At 41.6% G+C, this 26,426-nt stretch overlaps 2 protein-coding genes across 2 annotated transcripts in view; both read left to right on the forward strand.

Moving 5' to 3' along the window:
• The window catches only part of LOC112046357 (mediator of RNA polymerase II transcription subunit 23), a 42,641-nt gene extending 21,271 nt beyond the window's left edge, over nucleotides 1-21,370 (forward strand). The window contains exons 14-18 of the mRNA XM_024082984.2: nucleotides 8,917-9,140; nucleotides 10,306-10,545; nucleotides 13,220-13,664; nucleotides 14,605-14,811; nucleotides 15,383-21,370. Of these exons, the coding sequence (XP_023938752.1) occupies nucleotides 8,917-9,140; nucleotides 10,306-10,545; nucleotides 13,220-13,664; nucleotides 14,605-14,811; nucleotides 15,383-15,521 (1,255 nt within the window). The 3' untranslated portion in view covers nucleotides 15,522-21,370. The remainder of the gene's footprint in view (nucleotides 1-8,916; nucleotides 9,141-10,305; nucleotides 10,546-13,219; nucleotides 13,665-14,604; nucleotides 14,812-15,382) is intronic.
• Nucleotides 21,371-24,278: 2,908 nt separating this feature from the next.
• LOC112046338 (failed axon connections) overlaps nucleotides 24,279-26,426 on the forward strand; it is a 60,284-nt gene continuing 58,136 nt past the window's right edge. Inside the window, exon 1 of the mRNA XM_024082957.2 lies at nucleotides 24,279-24,787. Coding sequence (XP_023938725.1) covers nucleotides 24,491-24,787 — 297 coding nt within the window. The 5' untranslated portion in view covers nucleotides 24,279-24,490. The remainder of the gene's footprint in view (nucleotides 24,788-26,426) is intronic.

Raw genomic sequence — 26,426 nt, forward strand, 5'->3', positions numbered from 1 at the left:
CTGCTGAAAGGGTTCGAGCTGAGGAACAGGGCGCAGGACTTCGTCAAGGAGAACTCGCCGGAGCACTGGAAACAGAACAATTGGTAAATTAACAAACCACATTTTGTTCTTATGGGTGTCACTCTACACCAACTGCTACTGCTGAAAGGGTTCGAGCTGAGGAACAGGGCGCAGGACTTCGTCAAGGAGAACTCGCCGGAGCACTGGAAACAGAACAATTGGTAAATTAGCAAACCACATTTTGTTTTTATGGATGTCACTCTACACCAACTGCTGCTGCTGTAAGGGTTCCAGCTGAGGAACAGGGTGCAGGACTTCGTCAAGGGGAACTCGCCGGAGCACTGGAAACAGAACAATTGGTAAATCAGCAAACCACATTTTGTTCTTATGGGTGTCACTCTACACCAACTGCTGCTGCTGTAAGGGTTCCAGCTGAGGAACAGGGTGCAGGACTTCGTCAAGGAGAACTCGCCGGAGCACTGGAAACAGAACAATTGGTAAATTAGCAAACCACATTTTGTTTTTATGGATGTCGTTCTACACCAACTGCTGCTGCTGTAAGGGTTCGAGCTGAGGAACAGGGTGCAGGACTTCGTCAAGGAGAACTCGCCGGACCACTGGAAACAGAACAATTGGTAAATTAGCAAACCACATTTTGTTTTTATGGATGTCGTTCTACACCAACTGCTGCTGCTGTAAGGGTTCGAGCTGAGGAACAGGGTGCAGGACTTCGTCAAGGAGAACTCGCTGGAGCACTGGAAACAGAACAATTGGTAAATTAGCAAACCACATTTTGTTCTTATGGGTGTCACTCTACACCAACTGCTGCTGCTGAAAGGGTTCGAGCTGAGGAACAGGGCGCAGAACTTCGTCAAGGAGAACTCGCTGGAGCACTGGAAACAGAACAATTGGTAAATTAGCAAACCACATTTTGTTTTTATGGATGTCGTTCTACACCAACTGCTGCTGCTGTAAGGGTTCGAGCTGAGGAACAGGGTGCAGGACTTCGTCAAGGAGAACTCGCCGGAGCACTGGAAACAGAACAATTGGTCAATCAGCAAACCACATTTTGTTCTTATGGGTGTCACTCTACACCAACTGCTGCTGCTAAAAGGGTTCGAGCTGAGGAACAGGGCGCAGGACTTCGTCAAGGAGAACTCGCCGGAGCACTGGAAACAGAACAATTGGTAAATTAGCAAACCACATTTTGTTTTTATGGATGTCACTCTACACCAACTGCTGCTGCTGTAAGGGTTCCAGCTGAGGAACAGGGTGCAGGACTTCGTCAAGGAGAACTCGCCGGAGCACTGGAAACAGAACAATTGGTAAATCAGCAAACCACATTTTGTTCTTATGGATGTCACTCTACACCAACTGCTGCTGCTGTAAGGGTTCCAGCTGAGGAACAGGGTGCAGGACTTCGTCAAGGAGAACTCGCCGGAGCACTGGAAACAGAACAATTGGTAAATCAGCAAACCACATTTTGTTCTTATGGGTGTCACTCTACACCAACTGCTGCTGCTGAAAGGGTTCGAGCTGAGGAACAGGGCGCAGGACTTCGTCAAGGAGAACTCGCCGGAGCACTGGAAACAGAATAATTGGTAAATCAGCAAACCACATTTTGTTCTTATGGGTGTCACTCTACACCAACTGCTGCTGCTGAAAGGATTCGAGCTGAGGAACAGGGCGCAGGACTTCGTCAAGGAGAACTCGCCGGAGCACTGGAAACAGAACAATTGGTAAATTAGCAAACCACATTTTGTTTTTATGGATGTCGTTCTACACCAACTGCTGCTGCTGTAAGGGTTCGAGCTGAGGAACAGGGTGCAGGACTTCGTCAAGAAGAACTCGCCGGAGCACTGGAAACAGAACAATTGGTAAATTAGCAAACCACATTTTGTTTTTATGGATGTCGTTCTACACCAACTGCTGCTGCTGTAAGGGTTCGAGCTGAGGAACAGGGTGCAGGACTTCGTCAAGGAGAACTCGCCGGAGCACTGGAAACAGAACAATTGGTAAATCAGCAAACCAAATTTTGTTCTTATGGGTGTCACTCTACACCAACTGCTGCTGCTGAAAGGGTTCGAGCTGAGGAACAGGCCGCAGGACTTCGTCAAGGAGAACTCGCTGGAGCACTGGAAACAGAATAATTGGTAAATCAGCAAACCACATTTTGTTCTTATGGGTGTCACTCTACACCAACTGCTGCTGCTGAAAGGGTTCGAGCTGAGGAACAGGGCGCAGGACTTCGTCAAGGAGAACTCGCTGGAGCATTGGAAACAGAACAATTGGTAAATTAGCAAACCACATTTTGTTCTTATGGGTGTCACTCTACACCAACTGCTGCTGCTGAAAGGGTTCGAGCTGAGGAACAGGGCGCAGAACTTCGTCAAGGAGAACTCGCTGGAGCACTGGAAACAGAACAATTGGTAAATTAGCAAACCACATTTTGTTTTTATGGATGTCGTTCTACACCAACTGCTGCTGCTGTAAGGGTTCGAGCTGAGGAACAGGGTGCAGGACTTCGTCAAGGAGAACTCGCCGGAGCACTGGAAACAGAACAATTGATCAATCAGCAAACCACATTTTGTTCTTATGGGTGTCACTCTACACCAACTGCTGCTGCTAAAAGGGTTCGAGCTGAGGAACAGGGCGCAGGACTTCGTCAAGGAGAACTCGCCGGAGCACTGGAAACAGAACAATTGGTAAATCAGCAAACCACATTTTGTTCTTATGGGTGTCACTCTACACCAACTGCTGCTGCTGTAAGGGTTCCAGCTGAGGAACAGGGTGCAGGACTTCGTCAAGGAGAACTCGCCGAAGCACTGGAAACAGAACAATTGGTAAATTAGCAAACCACATTTTGTTCTTATGGGTGTCACTCTACACCAACTGCTGCTGCTGAAAGGGTTCGAGCTGAGGAACAGGGCGCAGGACTTCGTCAAGGAGAACTCGCCGGAGCACTGGAAACAGAATAATTGGTAAATCAGCAAACCACATTTTGTTCTTATGGGTGTCACTCTACACCAACTGCTGCTGCTGAAAGGATTCGAGCTGAGGAACAGGGCGCAGGACTTCGTCAAGGAGAACTCGCCGGAGCACTGGAAACAGAACAATTGGTAAATTAGCAAACCACATTTTGTTTTTATGGATGTCGTTCTACACCAACTGCTGCTGCTGTAAGGGTTCGAGCTGAGGAACAGGGTGCAGGACTTCGTCAAGGAGAACTCGCCGGAGCACTGGAAACAGAACAATTGGTAAATTAGCAAACCACATTTTGTTCTTATGGGTGTCACTCTACACCAACTGCTGCTGCTGAAAGGGTTCGAGCTGAGGAACAGGGCGCAGGACTTCGTCAAGGAGAACTCGCCGGAGCACTGGAAACAGAACAATTGGTAAATCAGCAAACCACATTTTGTGCTTATGGGTGTCACTCTACACCAACTGCTGCTGCTGAAAGGGTTCGAGCTGAGGAACAGGGCGCAGGACTTCGTCAAGGAGAACTCGCCGGAGCACTGGAAACAGAACAATTGGTAAATTAGCAAACCACATTTTGTTCTTATGGGTGTCACTCTACACCAACTGCTGCTGCTGAAAGGGTTCGAGCTGAGGAACAGGGCGCAGGACTTCGTCAAGGAGAACTCGCCGGAGCACTGGAAACAGAACAATTGGTAAATTAGCAAACCACATTTTGTTCTTATGGGTGTCACTCTACACCAACTGCTGCTGCTGAAAGGGTTCGAGCTGAGGAACAGGGCGCAGGACTTCGTCAAGGAGAACTCGTCGGAGCACTGGAAACAGAACAATTGGTAAATCAGCAAACCACATTTTGTGCTTATGGGTGTCACTCTACACCAACTGCTGCTGCTGAAAGGGTTCGAGCTGAGGAACAGGGCGCAGGACTTCGTCAAGGAGAACTCGCCGGAGCACTGGAAACAGAACAATTGGTAAATTAGCAAACCACATTTTGTTCTTATGGGTGTCACTCTACACCAACTGCTGCTGCTGAAAGGGTTCGAGCTGAGGAACAGGGCGCAGGACTTCGTCAAGGAGAACTCGCCGGAGCACTGGAAACAGAATAATTGGTAAATCAGCAAACCACATTTTGTTCTTATGGGTGTCACTCTACACCAACTGCTGCTGCTGAAAGGGTTCGAGCTGAGGAACAGAGCGCAGGACTTCGTCAAGGAGAACTCGTCGGAGCACTGGAAACAGAACAATTGGTAAATCAGCAAACCACATTTTGTGCTTATGGGTGTCACTCTACACCAACTGCTGCTGCTGAAAGGGTTCGAGCTGAGGAACAGGGCGCAGGACTTCGTCAAGGAGAACTCGCTGGAGCACTGGAAACAGAACAATTGGTAAATTAGCAAACCACATTTTGTTCTTATGGGTGTCACTCTACACCAACTGCTGCTGCTGAAAGGGTTCGAGCTGAGGAACAGGGCGCAGGACTTCGTCAAGGAGAACTCGCCGGAGCACTGGAAACAGAACAATTGGTAAATTAGCAAACCACATTTTGTTTTTATGGATGTCACTCTACACCAACTGCTGCTGCTGTAAGGGTTCCAGCTGAGGAACAGGGCGCAGGACTTCGTCAAGGAGAACTCGCCGGAGCACTGGAAACAGAACAATTGGTAAATTAGCAAACCACATTTTGTTCTTATGGGTGTCACTCTACACCAACTGCTGCTGCTGAAAGGGTTCGAGCTGAGGAACAGGGCGCAGGACTTCGTCAAGGAGAACTCGCCGGAGCACTGGAAACAGAACAATTGGTAAATCAGCAAACCACATTTTGTGCTTATGGGTGTCACTCTACACCAACTGCTGCTGCTGAAAGGGTTCGAGCTGAGGAACAGGGCGCAGGACTTCGTCAAGGAGAACTCGCCGGAGCACTGGAAACAGAACAATTGGTAAATTAGCAAACCACATTTTGTTCTTATGGGTGTCACTCTACACCAACTGCTGCTGCTGAAAGGGTTCGAGCTGAGGAACAGGGCGCAGGACTTCGTCAAGGAGAACTCGCCGGAGCACTGGAAACAGAACAATTGGTAAATTAACAAACCACATTTTGTTCTTATGGGTTTCACTCTACACCAACTGCTACTGCTGAAAGGGTTCGAGCTGAGGAACAGGGCGCAGGACTTCGTCAAGGAGAACTCGCCGGAGCACTGGAAACAGAACAATTGGTAAATTAGCAAACCACATTTTGTTTTTATGGATGTCACTCTACACCAACTGCTGCTGCTGTAAGGGTTCCAGCTGAGGAACAGGGTGCAGGACTTCGTCAAGGGGAACTCGCCGGAGCACTGGAAACAGAACAATTGGTAAATCAGCAAACCACATTTTGTTCTTATGGGTGTCACTCTACACCAACTGCTGCTGCTGTAAGGGTTCCAGCTGAGGAACAGGGTGCAGGACTTCGTCAAGGAGAACTCGCCGGAGCACTGGAAACAGAACAATTGGTAAATTAGCAAACCACATTTTGTTTTTATGGATGTCGTTCTACACCAACTGCTGCTGCTGTAAGGGTTCGAGCTGAGGAACAGGGTGCAGGACTTCGTCAAGGAGAACTCGCCGGACCACTGGAAACAGAACAATTGGTAAATTAGCAAACCACATTTTGTTTTTATGGATGTCGTTCTACACCAACTGCTGCTGCTGTAAGGGTTCGAGCTGAGGAACAGGGTGCAGGACTTCGTCAAGGAGAACTCGCTGGAGCACTGGAAACAGAACAATTGGTAAATTAGCAAACCACATTTTGTTCTTATGGGTGTCACTCTACACCAACTGCTGCTGCTGAAAGGGTTCGAGCTGAGGAACAGGGCGCAGAACTTCGTCAAGGAGAACTCGCTGGAGCACTGGAAACAGAACAATTGGTAAATTAGCAAACCACATTTTGTTTTTATGGATGTCGTTCTACACCAACTGCTGCTGCTGTAAGGGTTCGAGCTGAGGAACAGGGTGCAGGACTTCGTCAAGGAGAACTCGCCGGAGCACTGGAAACAGAACAATTGGTCAATCAGCAAACCACATTTTGTTCTTATGGGTGTCACTCTACACCAACTGCTGCTGCTAAAAGGGTTCGAGCTGAGGAACAGGGCGCAGGACTTCGTCAAGGAGAACTCGCCGGAGCACTGGAAACAGAACAATTGGTAAATTAGCAAACCACATTTTGTTTTTATGGATGTCACTCTACACCAACTGCTGCTGCTGTAAGGGTTCCAGCTGAGGAACAGGGTGCAGGACTTCGTCAAGGAGAACTCGCCGGAGCACTGGAAACAGAACAATTGGTAAATCAGCAAACCACATTTTGTTCTTATGGGTGTCACTCTACACCAACTGCTGCTGCTGTAAGGGTTCCAGCTGAGGAACAGGGTGCAGGACTTCGTCAAGGAGAACTCGCCGGAGCACTGGAAACAGAACAATTGGTAAATCAGCAAACCACATTTTGTTCTTATGGGTGTCACTCTACACCAACTGCTGCTGCTGAAAGGGTTCGAGCTGAGGAACAGGGCGCAGGACTTCGTCAAGGAGAACTCGCCGGAGCACTGGAAACAGAATAATTGGTAAATCAGCAAACCACATTTTGTTCTTATGGGTGTCACTCTACACCAACTGCTGCTGCTGAAAGGATTCGAGCTGAGGAACAGGGCGCAGGACTTCGTCAAGGAGAACTCGCCGGAGCACTGGAAACAGAACAATTGGTAAATTAGCAAACCACATTTTGTTTTTATGGATGTCGTTCTACACCAACTGCTGCTGCTGTAAGGGTTCGAGCTGAGGAACAGGGTGCAGGACTTCGTCAAGGAGAACTCGCCGGAGCACTGGAAACAGAACAATTGGTAAATTAGCAAACCACATTTTGTTTTTATGGATGTCGTTCTACACCAACTGCTGCTGCTGTAAGGGTTCGAGCTGAGGAACAGGGTGCAGGACTTCGTCAAGGAGAACTCGCCGGAGCACTGGAAACAGAACAATTGGTAAATCAGCAAACCAAATTTTGTTCTTATGGGTGTCACTCTACACCAACTGCTGCTGCTGAAAGGGTTCGAGCTGAGGAACAGGCCGCAGGACTTCGTCAAGGAGAACTCGCTGGAGCACTGGAAACAGAATAATTGGTAAATCAGCAAACCACATTTTGTTCTTATGGGTGTCACTCTACACCAACTGCTGCTGCTGAAAGGGTTCGAGCTGAGGAACAGGGCGCAGGACTTCGTCAAGGAGAACTCGCTGGAGCATTGGAAACAGAACAATTGGTAAATTAGCAAACCACATTTTGTTTTTATGGGTGTCACTCTACACCAACTGCTGCTGCTGTAAAGGTTCCAGCTGAGGAACAGGGTGCAGGACTTCGTCAAGGAGAACTCGCCGGAGCACTGGAAACAGAACAATTGGTAAATCAGTAAACCACATTTTGTTCTTATGGGTGTCACTCTACACCAACTGCTGCTGCTGAAAGGGTTCGAGCTGAGGAACAGGGCGCAGGACTTCGTCAAGGAGAACTCGCTGGAGCACTGGAAACAGAACAATTGGTAAATTAGCAAACCACATTTTGTTTTTATGGATGTCGTTCTACACCAACTGCTGCTGCTGTAAGGGTTCGAGCTGAGGAACAGGGCGCAGGACTTCGTCAAGGAGAACTCGCCGGAGCACTGGAAACAGAACAATTGGTAAATCAGCAAACCACATTTTGTTCTTATGGGTGTCATTTTACACCAACTGCTGCTGCTGAAAGGGTTCGAGCTGAGGAACAGGGCGCACGACTTCGTCAAGGAGAACTCGCCGGAGCACTGGAAACAGAACAATTGGTAAATCAGCAAACCACATTTTGTTCTTATGGGTGTCACTCTACACCAACTGCTGCTGCTGAAAGGGTTCGAGCTGAGGAACAGGGCGCAGGACTTCGTCAAGGAGAACTCGCCGGAGCACTGGAAACAGAACAATTGGTAAATCAGCAAACCACATTTTGTTCTTATGGGTGTCACTCTACACCAACTGCTGCTGCTGAAAGGGTTCCAGCTGAGGAACAGGGCGCAGGACTTCGTCAAGGAGAACTCGCCGGAGCACTGGAAACAGAACAATTGGTAAATTAGCAAACCACATTTTGTTCTTATGGGTGTCACTCTACACCAACTGCTGCTGCTGAAAGGGTTCGAGCTGTGGAACAGGGCGCAGGACTTCGTCAAGGAGAACTCGCCGGAGCACTGGAAACAGAACAATTGGTAAATCAGCAAACCACATTTTGTTCTTATGGGTGTCACTCTACACCAACTGCTGCTGCTGAAAGGGTTCGAGCTGTGGAACAGGGCGCAGGACTTCGTCAAGGAGAACTCGCCGGAGCACTGGAAACAGAACAATTGGTAAATCAGCAAACCACATTTTGTTCTTATGGGTGTCACTCTACACCAACTGCTGCTGCTGAAAGGGTTCGAGCTGAGGAACAGGGCGCAGGACTTCGTCAAGGGGAACTCGCCGGCCGGTTTATATTCTGGTGTTGCCGACGCTTGCCAAGCATGTTAATGCAGCATAAGAAAAGAAGAATATCTGGCTTCTATTCGAAATTGTTTATTCTCTATTAATAGATTTTAACGATGGCGCAATGGCATGCGCGATGGATTTACAAGACTGAAATCCTGGGTTCGATCCCTGGCTGGGCAGATTGAGGTTTTTTAATTGCTCCAGGACTGGCTGGTGGGAGGCTTCGGCCCTGGCTAGTTACCACCCTACCTACAAAGACGTACTGCCAAGCGATTAAGCGTTCCGGTACGATGCCGTGTGGAAACCGAAAGGAGTGTGGATTTTCATCCTACTCCTAACAAGTTAGCCCGCTTCTTAGACTGCATCATCACTAGGTGAGATTGTAGTCAAGGGCTAACTTGTAAAGAATAAAAAAAAGATCTATCATAATTTCAGGTACGAGAGACATTCGGCCTTCCATCGCAAGTATCCTGAGAAGTTTGCCCCGGAGGAGACAAGCGGCGCATACGGCGGCCCCATACCCGTCTACCTCAGCAACGTGTGCCTCCGTTTCATACCCGTCATGGACATCGTGGTGCACCGCTACCTCGAGATACCGCAAGTCAGCAAGAATCTCGAACAACTGTTGGAGCATTTGGGTTACTTATACAAGTTTCACGGTAAGTTTATGCTAAAGATACGCCCTATTGGAATGAGAGACGTCGGGTCTTCTCCGACCCGTGTAACACGGGGCGGGGGTACGGGCCTCGAGGCAATGCCTCATTGCTCGGGCGTGTTGCGGGGGATCTTGCTCCCCCGGTGTTTTCTTCCAACCCCTCCCGGGGTTTAGGCTTTTCAGCCTAGGGGTTTGGGATTCGAACCCGTTGGACCCGCGTGGACTGCGATTCCTCGCTATCCTGCATCGGGGCGACGTCGGGTTCGATGGAGGCTCCTGCGATGTTGTCGCTATCCTGCGCAGGGACGGTGTCGTAGGTGCCTGCGCCTGCAGGGTCGGCCACTTGGAGGAGCTCCCGAGGTAGGGGACGCCCGTTCTGTGGTCTGTCGCAGTATGGTGCGATGTTGCAGAGGTGTCCGTGGTCTGCGCGCGCGAACATGCGGCACGCTAGATCACGGACGAATTCATCCACGGTAAGCGTCCTCGTGTCACGGTGGATGACGTCATTTTAGACGTACCTCGGAGCTCCCGTGGCAAGGCGCAGACTCCGATTTGCAGCCGGTTTTTCTGGTGCGCGGAGCACAGCGCCCATCATAGCCAGTCGCCTTCTTTTGTGGTAGTTCGGAGACAGCTTTCCTCAGCTCAGACGGGGAGATAAAATAATCACCCCGAGCGAATTATGAGGAATTCTTCAATTTGGTGCTCGATCGCCGCAATGTGCTCGGTTGTTGTGGGATCTGTGGCCGGTACATTCGGATGGAACTGATGTTCCATATACATCGCCAGAATTTCCGATTCTCTTCGGTCATTCTTTGGCGGAGTATCTTCGTCTTCTTTCGCTGTCGAGCAGAGGGTAGACGGGTGAGGTCGTTTCTGTAAGCATCTTGCAGAGATGGTTCAGTGAAGTTTCGCTTAATTTTTGCAGCTTAATTTTTCACTTATGACTCACGTAAAATGTTACAATATGTATCAATTTAAACCCGCAGGTTTTGAAATTTGAAAGACTTTCGTAATTTGTGCTTGTTTTTTTCTAGGTTGATTCTGGTGCCCCACTAAACAGGATGCCTTAAGCTAAGCAATTACCTAAATAGTTTATAGGCTAATCCAGGACCGTATATTGTCCCTTAAAATCTTAATTTACCTGATTTGTTTTTTTTTTTCATTTCCAGATCGTCCAGTAACATTCCTGTACAACACACTCCACTACTACGAGTCGAAGTTACGAGACAAGCCACTTCTAAAGAGGAAACTCGTCAATGCAGTTTTGGGCGCTTTGAAGGATGTTCGCGCCAACAACTGGGCTACGACTGAGGCGTTCCAGACTTATTTGTCCAACACCGAAGTTGACGTCACGACTTGGACCCCAGAGCTCAATTATTTCATGAGTTTGGTTAGCCGAATGGTTGACAGTATCCTTTTGACAATGAAGCCTCAATAGCACATTTGTGGGGCAGGATCTCCTATTAAGAAGCGGATGCAATCAGCGACCTAAAAACGTCCCCACCAATTTTTATTAAAAATTTTAAATTATGTGTCTATTAATAATAATAATGATTTTGGACTAAAAAAAACTTGAAATTTTAAGCGTGCCTTTTTTTCTGTTATGTCGCGCTTGGCACGTAGACGACACATTTATTCGTTCAAATTTTAATGGGAATCGTCAAAATATTTCGCGTTCCATGACGCCTGTGCCCCGTGGCACGGGGATAGCCACCGCGAGAATTGATGGTTGCGCGGAAGGAAGCCCGGGAGGAAGCGTTTAATCAGTTCCTTAAAGACGAATCGACCGAATCGTCCGCAGAGAGGTTACGGAGCCTGTTTTAGACCCTGATGAAGGAATGGCTAGTGGGGCCTCATGCCGTGAGGACCCTGCGGGACTCACGTCCGGGAGTTGCGCGCCTTGACTGGCCGGAGCGTTGCTGCTATTATGCAAATGGCGTCCCCTGGGGCTCCACCTCCGACTGCTGGCCCAAGTGGGGCAACACCGGTCGCTGATAGCTGGGGCACTGTCGTAGGAAGGAAAGCAAAGAAGGCCTCCCGACAGGCAACATCTACCGCTGCCACTCCAGCGGATGCACCGAAAACCTCACCGGCGGCTGCCACAAAAAAATGCGAGCGGAGTCTGGCTCCACATAAAAACGCTGCAGTGATTATTACGGTGACGTCGGATGCATTAAAAAAGGGGGTGGCCTATGCTCAGGTCCTAGAATTGGCTGAACAATAAATTAATTTGCAAGAGCTGGGCATTGGCGCGGGTTTTAAAATCCGACGTGTCGCCACGGGGGGTAGGCTTCTTGAGCTACCACAGGAGCAGGCAGAAGCACTAGCCGTACGACTTCAAACGGCGTTAGAAGGGGTAGCAGACAGACTGTGACACTTAAGGTTACAGGCTTAGATGACTTCGCTACGGCTGAGAAGGTTGCAACGGCGATAGCTCAGACTGGGGGCTGCCTTCAGACAGCAGTGAAAGTGAGCAAAATGCAACCGGGCCTTAGAGGAGTGGGCTCGGCTATAGTTCACTGCCCGGTGGACGTTGCTAAAAAGGTGTGTGATTCTGGGCGGCTTTTGGTTGGTTGGAGCTCTGCTGGTGTTCGTGCACTGGAGCAACGCCCCTTGCGCTGCTTTAGGTGCCTGAGAATGGAACACACGGGCCCCGTATGCCCTTCAAAGAAGGATCGGAGCAGACTTTGCTTCCGATGTGGTGGAAATGGTCACAAGGCAGCGGGATGCGTGGGCACCATGCGTTGCGCTGATGCAGGCTTGTCTTCGGGGCACATAATGGGGCATAAGCAACAATTGTTGCCCCCCTTCTGTAAAAGGAGCGAACGGCGTCCAGTCACAGGCTAGTGAAAGACAGAGTACAGCGCGGGAGGATGCTAATATGTCGTCATGGATCAGACACAAAATATTAGCGTCCTCCAGACGAATATAAACCACTGTGGGGCTCAGGACCTCCTCCTAGTCTATCGCGCAGTGGCAGATTGATTAGGCCGTGGCATGTGAGCTATACTTTGTCCCCTCGCAGGCGAATTGGGTTGGTGACACCGATGACTTGGTGGTAGTAGTGTCTGCAAACAGCGCTGGCCCCTCTCTTTCAGCTGTCGAAAGGGGCCCGAGGTATGCGTTAGCTAGATGGGGGGAGTACATTATCGTCGGAGTGTACTTCTCGCCTAATAGTCCACTGGCTGAGTTTGAGGCTTTCCTCGACTCCGTCAGTGAGGCTGTTCGCAGACACAACGTAGGGCGCACGTTGGTACTTGGCGATTTCAATGCTAAAAGCCAAACTTGGGGAAGTCCGGCCAGGGACAGGGCTGTACAGGTGTGGGCTGTGCACCAAAGACTCAACCTACTTTACAGAGGGACAACCTACACCTCTGTTCGCGAAGAGGGGGGGACCCATAGTGGACTTTTCGTTTGCCACGCCTTTGGTCGCTGACAGAGTCACTAGTTGGAAGGTCTGGGACTGGGTGGAGACCTTGTCAGACCATAATTACATCAGTTTCAAGGTCTCCGCTCCTGGTGTCACTCCGATAGTTCCCTTCCGGGGCGCGAATTACTTACCACGCTGGTGTTTGAGCCAGGTGGATCGTGAACTGGCGTGAGAGGCCGCCATAGTTCAGCGATGGTCCTCTCTTACCTTCGACGGGGATACATAGTGCCTCAAAGTTAGCCCCATATTAATTAAAAAAAATGTTTCTACTCTAAACGTGAAATCTACACGACGCCGCACTTGCACCGCACTCGCAACGCTCCAGTACCGGCACCGGCATTTTTTAACTATGCAACGGATTTTGATGCGGTTTTTTAAATTGATAGTTTCAATAACTATCAATTTAAAAAATGGAGGATGATTTTTTATGTATAACTAGCGGACGCCCGCGACTTCGTCCGCATTAAACTCGGTGTAAACTTTTAACTTCCCTCTACCCTACCCCTTACCCTACCCTTATCAATCCTACCCTACCCCTACCCTACCCTAGAGTCCGCTAGTATATTTAGCTAGCTAGTATAATTTCCCAAAATTCTTAACATCAATATCCCAATTGCTCATTTCATTAATAATTCCCCTAACCAAGCGTACAGCGATGAACGGCAACTCGCCTTTCCCGCCCACTGACTGGCGCTTCAACGAGTATCCAAACCCTTCGGCGCACTGCCTCTACGTGACGTGCGTGGAACTGATGACATTGCCGGTACTACCGAACGTCGTCGCGGACGGTCTCCTGGAAGTTGCGACGAAAGGTTTCGTCGTCATTCCGGCGACGAAACTGCAACTGTGGATCAACACTATTGGTATAATAATGGCGGCGCTTCCCGACCCCTACTGGACAGTGATCCACGATAAGGTGTTCGAGTTGATGTGCAGTAGTGAAATGGTCGAGTGGGCGTACCCGTATACTCCGTTCCAGTTGTTCAACATGAGTCTAACGAACGACGCGCTGTTGGAAAATAGATACAGTATGACACTCGCCTTGGCGCATGCGGTGTGGTACCACGCCGGCGCCGGGCAGATCATGCAGATCCCCACGTGAGTTTGTATTTCTAATCCTACTAATATTATAAACGCGAAAGTTTGTATCTTCACATCAGCTGCGCAACTCGTTGAGCTATGCCAGTGAGTGAGTTTGTGTATCTCATATTTTCATAACTCGAAAAGTACTGAACGGATTTCACGGCCTCCCCGGCTGGACCGATTGTGATTCTTTGGACCAGGTCTGCCCAGACAGGCCAGGTCCATCGTGTGGCAGAAAAACACCGAACAGAGTATTTGAAAATAGACTTAAAGAGCTTTGAAAGTAGTTAACACTTGTCTGTGCTTGTGCTGTTCTCTGCCCAGACAAAAGGGAATGCCCATCCCCGGCCTATCCTAACCAACCGGCAATTAAATTATATTATTAAAAAAAATTGATAATTCTACTTTAAAAATGAAATCATTACTTTATCAAAAATAGTTTGCTACATTTTTAATTCATCTTTATGAACAAGCAAAGATCGTTGAACAGACAGCCTGAGTTTTACATTTTTTGAAGATTTTTTGGTTTGCTTATTCGTTTCCTTGTTTGAATGTTACTTCGCCGCTTTGGTGCACCGGCGAACTTTTTGAGCAAAAATAGTGATAAAAAAACGTTTTTTTATTTCCAGAAACATTTTATTAAAACAATTATTTATGTAGATTCTTATTTTTACATAATATACCATCTCTTTGTGCTTTTATACGGGGTATATTTGGGTTCCCGGGGCCGATGTTGAATTGACCGATAGACTTTTTCCTTTGGTAGCAGCTTTGGATATACGTTCAAATATAGATCTTGCTGCTGTTCAGTTAAGCCAAGGTTTTTAACTAAATGAACTAAACATACTTCAAATAAATGTATTTTTTTATACTGACAGTTAATTCATTTTAAATTTATTTTCCGGAAAGACTCATAAAAATCAATATATACAAATGTGTATCTACACTATTCCAGGTTTGTCAAAGAGAAGCTAAGTCCAGAGATACAAGTAGAGAGCCAGTTGATCTTCCTTTGCCACCTGGTGGGGCCCATCTTGCAGCGGTTCAACTCTGACGTATCCCGAGCTGTGATGGACATCACCAAGACATTGTACGACTCCCTGGCGCACCTGGACAAGACACAGCCACATCTGCAGTACATAGATCCCGTGTGCGACCTGCTGTATCCTTTTGGATTTGTTTTATCCGAAATCACACGTTCAACGTGGTTTTTTCTGGGGTCAAAAGTAACTTATTTGTTACTCAATAATCGCGTCTTTCTTTCAGAGAACATCCCACTGAAATCGGTTCAGGCGATCCAGAGATTAAGACGGAAAAACTGACAGACAAAAATTAAAAACGAGTGTGTAGCACAAGAGCCGTGATATCACAGTGGATATGACCTCTGCCTCCGATTCCGGTGTGGGTTCAAATCTGGTCTGGGTCCAACTTTTCAGTTGTGTGCATTTTAAGTAATTAAATATCACGTGTCTCAAACGGCAAAGGAAAAACATTATGAGGAAACCTGCATATGCAGAAAATTTTCTCAATTCTCTGCGTGTGTGAAGTCTGCCAATCCGCATTGGGTCAGCGGTCTGGACTATTGGCCTAATTGAAATAAATGAAATTTGAATTTGATAAAATATAGTATTTGTTACATATTTTATAATATATTTTTCCATTGTATACTTGTCATTGGATAGAATGAAGTTGAAAATCACTTGCATGCAATACAATCCTTAACACATACCCAGGTATCACATAAAATACATGTTCGTGGGTGACACGATGAAGAGCGAAGTAGAAGGTGTGATAAGGAAACTTCGGCCGGCCCTGCAGATGCGTTTACGTTTCATAACGCATTTGAACGTGGACCAAATAAACACCGCCTAGCAAAGCGACTACTACAGCTACACTCCGTCGAGTTCCAGCTCGAGCTCCGAATGACAGTTGTGCTGTAGTCCTCAAGCAGACAATGAATAGTGCAAACGTTAAGCAATAAAAGACCCTTAAATGTACCATGAGGTACTGTGCTTTATAATAAAATCGTTTTATACCGGCATAGAAATCTTTCTAAATAAAAGGAGATGGTCCAATTCAGGTTCACTCTTGTACACCATATTATCATTAAAATTAAAAATACAAGTTTTTTTTTTATAAAAAACCAAATAAGTGACTAATTCTAATTAAATAATAAGAAATAAATTAAATTAAAAGCCAAGTTTTGAGTTATATCAAAATGGCGCCCTCAAAGCAACTGTGACACGACAATTGACAGTAAACGTCAAAACGACTACTGCATTGAAAACGTCATCCATCCGCCATTGTTACCCTCATTAGTGTTGTATTTCTTGGAAGAGAATAAATATTATTATTTCAAAAGAATTAAAGTAAATTTCTTTTTTTTTCTTTATTTCCACAATTGTACAATGACTGATCCTGGGCTCCACACAATTTTGGACCATCTCCTTTACTGTTTAAAATATTACTCTATGACTGGAAGCATTAGTTAATGATAATAGTTAATAAAATTTTGTTATAAGTGTAATTAAGTACTGACATTTATTTGATCGACGAAAAAATACAACTAAATGTACATATTACGTTCGCATACTGTCATTCGTCCTACTTTTTAATTTAATTAGGATTTTTTGGAGTTTACTCATTAAGAATCAATTTTTCATATATAGCCCCCGGTATGAAATAAATATGGGCAGTAAAATTCGATGTACGAATGACAGCGTTACGTTTTTGTGCGCAACCTATTCTGCGTACCTTTCACCGTGCGCTGCCGCCAACAGTTGCACGCATGTGCACGCTGTTGGCGGGCGCGTACGCCGCGGCCTGCTACTCCTCGGTTGCGCCCTTTTCACTTTTCAGGCTTTGAGTATTGAGACGTACATAGTGTACGCTGCGAGGCAACATACACCTATTTAGACAGTCGATCTGAAAGAGTAAACTCCATTCGTGCGTCAGACATGACACACTTTTTTTAACGTGTTAATGATTATAAATTGCGACAATCATAAATTAATAGTTATAATAGTTAACTGTACTCGGTAAGCGTATTAAAGTGATTTAATTTATTGGTATTAAACCATTGTGCCTCGTAAACATACAATGAAACATGTATATGTTATGTTGATCATTTTTCTGTTTCTTCAGTCATTTCCTCAATAGATCACTGCCCAAATTCGGGCAAATCCTGACGTGATAAATGATTAGTAGTGCTGACTTGCTGCCAGTGAAGAGAAATATAGACAAAATATAGTCCAATGGCAACCGAGTTGCCCCAGACCCATCTCTTTCGTACCAACGCAATTAAAGAGATAGCGGTATTTCCGGTAGCTTCGCCATTGGTTGAATTTTGTAGATTTACCTTTCTCTTTCTTTTATATCGTATAGAGAATAGATACAGGTGAATTCGAAACTCGAACTAGTGAGTTTTAAAAACACTGTTACTGAATAGCTTACTTCAAGGTGTGAAAATATGCGAGTGTGCTTCCAAACTACTGTAGCTCTTTTCTATAACTCAACACGACTCTCTTTGTCCCACATAATACTATAGATAGAGAAAGATAGAGATGAATTCGAAACTCATATTGTTGAGTTATAAAAATAACTAATTTTAATTTTAAGAATTAATATTTTAAATTACGAATAGATTAAAGGCTTACTTAATGTTAATACGAATAGTTAGGATTATTAAGTGTAAAGAATATACGAATGAAATACAGTTAATCAAATTAAATTCATAAGCTTTTCGTTTCAAAATCTAGAATAGTCATATTTTCCGAATTCTTGCTAGAACATTAATAGACCTACAATTAGAATATTATTGTTTGAAAAAATAATTGCTCAATAGTTCTGTTGCATACAGTTTAAAATTAACTGTATATTATGACGTTGTATTATATTATATATAATTCGAAACAATGGATGTAAATTAGGATAAATATACAAATAAAGATAATGTCTTCTTGAAAAATTGTTAGTACAAAATTTTAGTCTCATCAAAAAAAAATCGAAACATTCTGCTAGTACTGTTCAGGCGGAATGTTTCGATTTTTTTGATGAGAAGTATACAACTGTGCGAGGGCTAAAGTTTTGAGCTCAGCAGATAGGGTTACGTACATTAGCTGAGACGTGGGTTTCAGTTCCAATTTCTTTCGGTTAAATATCTTCTAGATCTGTATAGGGTGTCCCATAATGGATAAAACGCAAATGATCGATACACCACCTAATTATCTGAAACTAATTTGAATAGTTTTCCAAAAATCCCTAGGGTGACCATGTTATATTTTATTTCGGATTTTTAAAATTTTTCTATCTTGAATTAATTTTTTAAGTGCTGTAGATTAAATTACTTATGTAAGTTAATACTATTTTTATAAATAGTGTTTTATTTGTTTGGTACATGAAGCTTTGAGTGCAATCATTATTTTTCTTTTATTAAGATGACCCGATTTAAACAATAGTTCTGTAAAAAGAATGTAAAGAACTGAAGTGTACTATCATTTTAAAAACTTTTACACACATCGAGGTGTGTAAATTGGTATAAAACTAGTACTTATAGATAATTAGGTGATGTATCTACCATTTGCGTTTTATCCATTAATTACGGGACACGCTGTATAGTCTTTAGCACAATCAAGTTGTGTTGTTGTAATTTGTTATAGCTAAAGTATATGAATTCAAACTTCATATGAATTCAAACTTCATAGCCCTCTAACATCTTGTTAAGATTAATACAGCGGAGTTTACCTAAAAGCAATAAATGATACAAATAATATTTGCCTAGTGCAAGATAGATGGTGTCTATTGACAGGAAATTATTTTGGTAAAAGTAAACCTATGGATGTAATCGGTTGTTGGTATCAATGTATGCCGAAGTAGCGGATATAATATTTTTCGATAATTATAAATAGTGTTACAAGATGTATACATAAATAATAACAATATATATAGTTGGTGTCACATAAATAGAGCGACAATCGACCTGTGTGTGTTTACTTACATTTACACTGTTGTAAATTAATTTTCTCTCATTAATTTATTCTATAAGTATCAACACTGCACTTTCTAAGTGTTAATCGCTTTATGATTAATAGAAACTCTATGAAATATCTTATCAGTTTGATACAACACAATCAATTTTATTTTTAAGTTTTATTTTACGTTACTTTTTTTACAATTTTTTATTTTATTTAAATTGTTTTTAGTTATGGATAATACTAAAGACTTTAGCGTAATAAAAGTTATCGTACTGTATTCTATCTAGATCGGATCGAATTTTTCTTTTTTTCTAAGCTAGTTTGGTATAGTTGTATAGCTTGGCAACTTCGTTCTGGGGCGTGTAGCGATGAATGAAAACCCGATGACTGATGCATCTCACTTATCATCATCATCTTTTTACTACAGTTTATTAAGAGGGGGGTTTAGATCTTTTTGTTTGTACATATTGATATTTTGTCTTGCCAAGGCATATTCTTATACATACATACAGGATGCTCGGGAGTATTTTCCATAACTCTGGGTTATTTTCTTTACCGAAAATTAATTTAAAATGTTCAAGGAACATGTGTTTTAAAATCAATATTTTCGGAGTAAATAATATTTCTTTTGTAAATAGATCTTAAAATGTGTCCCTTATACGCATCGTTATAATGAAGCAGCAAGTTTTACGTATTTTAAAATGCAAGGATAGATAAAGGTGTGTGTTAGATGGATAGTCGGAATTATTTGAATTAGTTTGTATGAAAACATAAAACGTTATTATTTATTATTTAAAAAAATATTAGTTACGTAGTTCGGCTCCAATAAGTGGACTCGTCAACACATTTAAGTTATGGCAAATACTCCCGAGCAACCTGTAGATATTGACGGGCTGTTGTAAGTACACCACCTGTGTAACATATATTCATTCATTATTATAAAAGTCCACCTTCAAACTACTGAAATACTGAATAAGCAACGTTTTTTTTTTATTCAGATAGACTCAGGACGGAGTTTCTGAGATGTATACACGTACTAAGAAAGTAGTTTTGGTATTTGCAACTTTACAGGATATCTTCTTGATGAGGAATTTTGTATAAAATTATTTTCTTCGAAGTAAAAATGGTTAGTGGTTTCCATGCAGACGAACTCGAAGGCGTATGTTAGTGCTTTACATATAAATGATAATTGATCAAGCCCTGATGGTGGAGCGAGAAGTTTATTAATGTCAGAGAATTTTCATGATTTTCAATTTGTTTTCTTAATTTAGTTTTAAGTTACCTACATTTTATATGTGTCCTCCACTATGAAGTAAAGTGTACTTCATAAGTAAGTTTAAGATGTAAAATTAAGTACTTAGGCTAAAATGTATTTGCACATTACTCCAATAATCACAATTAACTTTCAAAAAATTGCAATAATTTTTATCACAAAATTGTTATATTACATGAGTTTGTAATATACAAATGTATATACATCACTAATGGTTGTTTTCATTTATTGTTAAGTCATGACGTACATCACGTTTAGTATGAATCAAATCAATTGTTTGTGTATATAAAACGGATTTTGGAAAATAATTTTATTTAGACAACGTGTTACTTATTTGATTAGTGCCTTACTTACTTTACCTTACTTCTTGTTGTTCTAACCAAGTTACTAATCAACTCTCCACAAACGCTAACGCTTCGAAAAGTAATTTCATGAATAGTTTATAAAACTAAATAAACACGCTTGATACCGATATCATGAGGGTGCATTTCAAATAGCCTGTCCGCCATCTTGGACGTCCGCCAAATTGGATTTAAGCCACGTGACTATTATTTTGTCGCATTCCTGACAGCAAACACTTTTATTTGATATCCATATCATGGGCGTGGATTTCAAACAGCCAGCCCGCCATCTTGGGGAGGCCGCCATAATGGATTTGTAATGAATCATTTGAATTTCTTAGCTAGTCATGTATTTTCATCAGAACTCAGAGCGTGTGCAAAATTTCATCCTAATCAAAGACCGGGAAGTGGGTCAAATTAAGATTCCAAGATTTTCTTACATACGTAGTTACAAGTGAAGCTAATATAAGCGTGTTAAAAAGTGTATGGGGATGACATTCATTGCAAATAAATTATTGATAGGTCACGTATTCAACCTATCAATCGTTTATGCCATTCCCATACACTTATATTATTAGTTTTCGTTAGCGTTTGTAGAAAGAGAATTTGAATGTGTAGCTTGACTTACAATCCATATGTTGTGATTTCTTCTCCAGACTGAAGCGTTTGGAACCAATATAGCTTTAATTTTAATTTATCAGTAATATTTTACAATAATTTAAAAATAATAACAAATGTTTGGATTTTAGAACAAAGTTGAAATAATATAACATTGAACAAATAAATTTAAACTTTGTTAGTAATTGGACTAAGAAACCTTTGTAATTTACATAATACATTTTGTAACGGTGATATATTATACTGTTATATTTATTAAACATATTCGCTATATTAATGTATGAAGATGACATTTTCAGTAATGACTGCATTTAAAACGCCTTCTCTGTTTTTTCACAGCAGTTTGAGTATAATTCATATTTTGTAACAGGTTGTGTAGAATTCAGTATTGTTTTGTGCAAAATTATAATTAATGAATTACATTTTATATAAAGAATACATGAGTTGTATATTATTTTGTTTTTATTATAAGTCCAGTATTGTTATAAGATACTTAATAAATACAATTATACATCACTTAAATCTTTAATTCTGCTACCTATGTTTAAATAGCTCAACGGTAAGAGTGGTCGAATTCATCACCGATGGGTGGAGGTTCGATCCCAGCCCCGTTGGTCTATTGTCGTACCCATTCCTAATACAGTCTTTCCCGACTAGTTGGAGGGAAATGGGAATATTGGCCATATTAAAAAGATATGACAAATATTCCAATTTAAAAAAAAAAGTTACTTAACTGGCCCTAAACATGCACAAATGAATGAATGCAAGATCTCCTAATCAGTGGACGTTGTTGACATTGGCAATAATCGTCACGTATAACTCATGCGCATTAACCTGACCTGGCTACCAAGCACAACCAAACAAACACAGTACAAACATCATTCGAACCAGGTGTCAAGGTTGTCCGCAAGAGCTGTAAGGAAAAATCGTCACAACCACTCACCGAAGTTTCCCTCTCTTTTTACTTGTGTGGGTGAGTATCGTCAATCGAACAAAGATAAAAGAAAGTTCACATTTTCAACTAACAGCAATACACTTATACAATGTATATATCTATATATATAAAAATTAATTGCTGTTCCTTAGTCTCGCTAAAACTCGAGAACGTATAACGGATTTATCTTATTTTCGTCTTGAAATGTTCGTGGAGTTAAAGGGATGGTTTGAAGGTGAGATAAATTAGATTAATTAGAATAAAATTTTTGCCACTATCGGATGCCTTAGACGTTGGAAGAATTTTCTTCCTATTAAAACAAAAATTTCCTTAGCGCATTCTCTTATTCTTCCACTCTTAGACTATGCCGACTCTTCCTATCCTGACTTGTCTGAAGAACAGCTCAACAAACTTGAGCGTCTTCAGAATATGTGTATTAGATTCATCTTCTGTTTACGCAAGTTTGATCACATATCTGAATATCGTGCTCGTCTGAAATGGCTTCCTATCAGACAACGTCGTAAACTGCATATTCTGTCTCTTTTATACTCCATCCTTTATCATCCTTGCACTCCTTCTTATTTAAAACAGAAATTTTCTTTTCATGGCTCAAATACTGAGCGCCAAAATTTGAGAGCTTGTACAAACAGTCGGTTGCATGTTCCTCCTAGCCACACTAAGTTCTATAATAAGTCATTTACACGTACATCAATTATTCTCTGGAATGGTCTTCCTTATGAAATACGTAATTCAAAGACACTGGGAACTTTTAAAAGTCGTTTATTCAAATATTACCTGTATAGTTGTAATTCGTAGTTTCTTTATAATTATTACTCAGGTATATTTATATATTTATTTTATTATATATTTATTTATTTATTTTATTATATATTATGTATATTTTATATTTATACATGTATTATATATAAATATACTATTTTAATTATTATATATATATATTTTTTTGTTGCACTATCCCGCATTTAATTACATTAATTCCTTTATCCAAAGGTTGTCTGGTAGATATTGCTATAAGCAATAAGACCGCCTTTGCACATACTTGTTTTCTATGTTTTCTTTTGTTTTCTTTGTTATTGTTTTTGTTTTGTGCAATAAAGTATAAATAAATAAAATAAAATAAATAATTGCCAGGAAAACTATAAAATCAACCCTTTTTTATTTCCCATACAAACGTTTAAGGGTCAAGGGATAGGGAGGGGTAAAGTAGGGGTTGTAGGGGTAGAGTAGTGTAGAGTAGGGATAGAAAAAGTGCACATAAGTCAAAGCGAAGCTTGACCGGGTCCGCTATAATATATAAAATTCTTGGTGTTTGTTACCAAACTCCTTCGAAATGGCTGATCGATTTTTATGAAATTTTGTGAGCAAATAAGGTAGCTCTGAGAATCGGCCAGGATAAGGTCAATCCCTTTACGGCCAGGATAAGCATTTTTTTTTAATTTAATCATGTTGTGGCAATTAAAGTTATTACAACCCTAAATTTTGATTCGTCTACCATTGACCTGTATTATTTACCAGCGATAACGTTTGCTGGGTCATCTAGCAATATGATATTACAATAAGAATCTATTTCTATCCTAATATGTATTAAATTAAATCACCATCAATCAATCAATCATCGTAGGGGATACGTTCTTGGGTGACAAAATGAAAAAATCAAATATATAAAAAAATAATTGACTAAGTTTAGTAATTTGTACTTGCTCGACAGTTTTAAAAGCTTCTTTAATTCAGATTGATATTCAGTAGTGGACAGATCATAGATAAAGCTTAGCTTAATACCAATGAAGAACAAAATCATTATTTATGGAAAATACCCTAATACTAAGAAGTTCACCATTGTTTTATTAAAATAAATGATTTATATGTACTTAATATCTTGGTAAATTACTACAACAATAATTTTGTATAGGCATTTTATGTCCTGACTCATGAAAAAACTAAAAACTAATGTAAGTACTAATTAATTCAAGATTTTGTGAAAATCCCAACCTCTTGAATACAAATATGTTCTTTAAACCTAATAGCTACCTTTTAAAGCCTGCTTTCTGTACTTATAAGGGGCATAAGCTGACAAACTCTCAGTTTTTAAAAAATCTATCTATCTGGCTATCGCATTTTTTTCTATAAAATGATAGTACGTAGCTTATTTCTGTTAATATTGGGATTCCGGCTTGTAACAAAAAATAGCAGGTCTAGCCACAGTATCAGGAACCATGTCAATATGAAATTCTTGAATGTTCCCGCTATCAATGTTTGTTCCGGTCAGTTTAGATACTCTCCTATCATAAGCAACATAATGAGTTCCTAAAATTGAAGCGCATACTATATAAATTACTTAATGTTACAATGTAAGTTTCGTTTTATAGTTCCAAGTACTAAACAGTCAAATAAGCGTTTGATGCAAACCAAAACCATTCTCGGAAAGAGCCGCCATTTTGTAGAACGGTGTGGCTTGATTCGCGACATTGAATAGCGTTGCAGGCGTTGCTGAGCAACGGACCAGTTATATTCACTCTGCGTCCGCTCTCAGTTCACTATCTGTGGCGGGCCCTCGCGGTAGTCAGTAAAAGTTGCTAATGCGCTCTGAGTAGCGGCGGTGAATTAAAATTTGTATTAGACGCGTTTTATTTGTGCGTGAACTATTAAAACTTTGAAAGACTTGCGTGGTATATTCGTGCACAATGGCTACCGAGGTAATAAATACTGTACCGGAGGCTGAGAAGGAGCAAAAAGACGACACGGCGGCGGACAACGGGCAGACAAAAGAGGAAACGCCGGCCGCGGGAGAAAAGACCGAAGAAAAGGTGGAAGAGAAAAAGGCCGAGCCGGCTGCACCGAAGCCGAATGTGCACAAAATTAATTTTGAGCAAGATCTGGTATATTTGTACCAATTCTCACGGACGCCTTTGTTGCCGTCCACTTCTCCCTACTGCTTGAAAGTTGAAACATGGCTGCGCCTTGCTGGCATCAAATACGAAGTAAGTGCTTGTTTGTTGTACCACTGCACACTTCATGACAATTTCACGTATATTTATTCATTTCATTATTTATTTCGCTTGCGTGTCTATTGATCGTTCCTAAGTTCCATGTTTGAATGAAGGCAGTTTATATTTTGTTTGAAGTTTTAACTCGCGGCGTTTCGGTATTCGCGTTAAACAAAAGAAATACGAATTATAAACTAACTAACCGTAAGTAGTATAAAAAACATTGCTATTTTAAGCTCATGTTCTTTCATGGAATGTAATGTTTTGCACGTTTTCATTCGGATTTTTTTCAGGAAGTTTTACCCGCCGCTGCCGCTGCGAATTAGCCTATGCGAATGAAACTGAATGAAACATAATACACGTACTTTCGACAAATATTTTTATAACCCTAGGCTTTTTAAAACAATCTGTGGTATGAAATTTTAAAGACTCCTCAAAGAGCTGTAATATTTATATTTTCACAATAATTTAAACCTGTTTTTTTAATAAATCCTTTTTAATCTAACAGTACTGCACGCCCGCGACTTCGTCTAAATGAAATTCAGTTTTTTACAAATCCACGGATTTTTTCGGGATATATAGTAGCTAGTAGCAAGTCCCATTAAAATCGGTTTAGCCGTTCCAAAGATTAGTCCAACAAACAGAAAGACAGACAGAAAATATTATAAAAACTAGTTTGCGAAAGTAGCTATCTTGAAATCTCTATGTACCTATCTTTAGCTCATTCTATAGCATTTACCATTCATTCTTAAATACTTGGACTTTTAAATACTCTTTGTAATTAATAAATGGTACCTATTTAAAAAAAAAAACACAAATCTTATCTGAAATCCAGATTATTTAAAATCATGAACAATTTTTTTATTTTTTATTTTTCAGTTAGTATAAATAAAAAAATAAGCATACAATAATGCTCAGTAGGCTTAATTTCATGCTGAATATAAACAATTGCATTGAATGAGTATTAAAATATCATATGTATGAATAATGAATTATTCAAATAAACTTTTCATTGTTGCATGTTTGTATTGTAATAGCATTTTCAATCAATAGGTAGGTAGTAGGTATTGTAGGTAGTGCTAGGATTAATAGGAATGATGCAAGGTCCACTCGCACCTCAGACCAAAATTACCTAAGGACCGGTACCACATCCAAATTCACGAACAAAATTGTCTGTCATTTTCTGGGGAATAATGAGCTTAGATGTGGTATACATCTTATACTAAACTAGATGTTTTTTTTGCCCATTTTTTACACCATTCAACTACCAAAAAAGGTATTTTTACTGAGCTCTTTAACCAACAAACACAATTACAAATATGAAACATCGATACTATAGTGACAGTTTTTTATAATCACATTAAACCGTTGATCATATACTTTGACAGAATAGTAACGTCTAGCGAGGCAGGTCCTACACAATAATATTGTCAATAAATTAAGATAAAATCCAAAACTGTACTAATGCTTCTTATATTTCCTGAGCCCTTTCCGCCTTATGTCGCTTAGGTTTTCTGTTATAAGTCCCTGTTAGAATCAATCTAGCCAGAAGAGTTCGCTCCAGAAGCTTAGTAGGCTATGCAGGTTGCCGAAAGTCACGCTGCAGGCTACTTGTCGATCCGATACTCTGTCA

The sequence above is a fragment of the Bicyclus anynana genome, chromosome Z (assembly GCF_947172395.1).
Source record: "Bicyclus anynana chromosome Z, ilBicAnyn1.1, whole genome shotgun sequence".
NCBI lineage: Eukaryota > Metazoa > Arthropoda > Insecta > Lepidoptera > Nymphalidae > Bicyclus > Bicyclus anynana.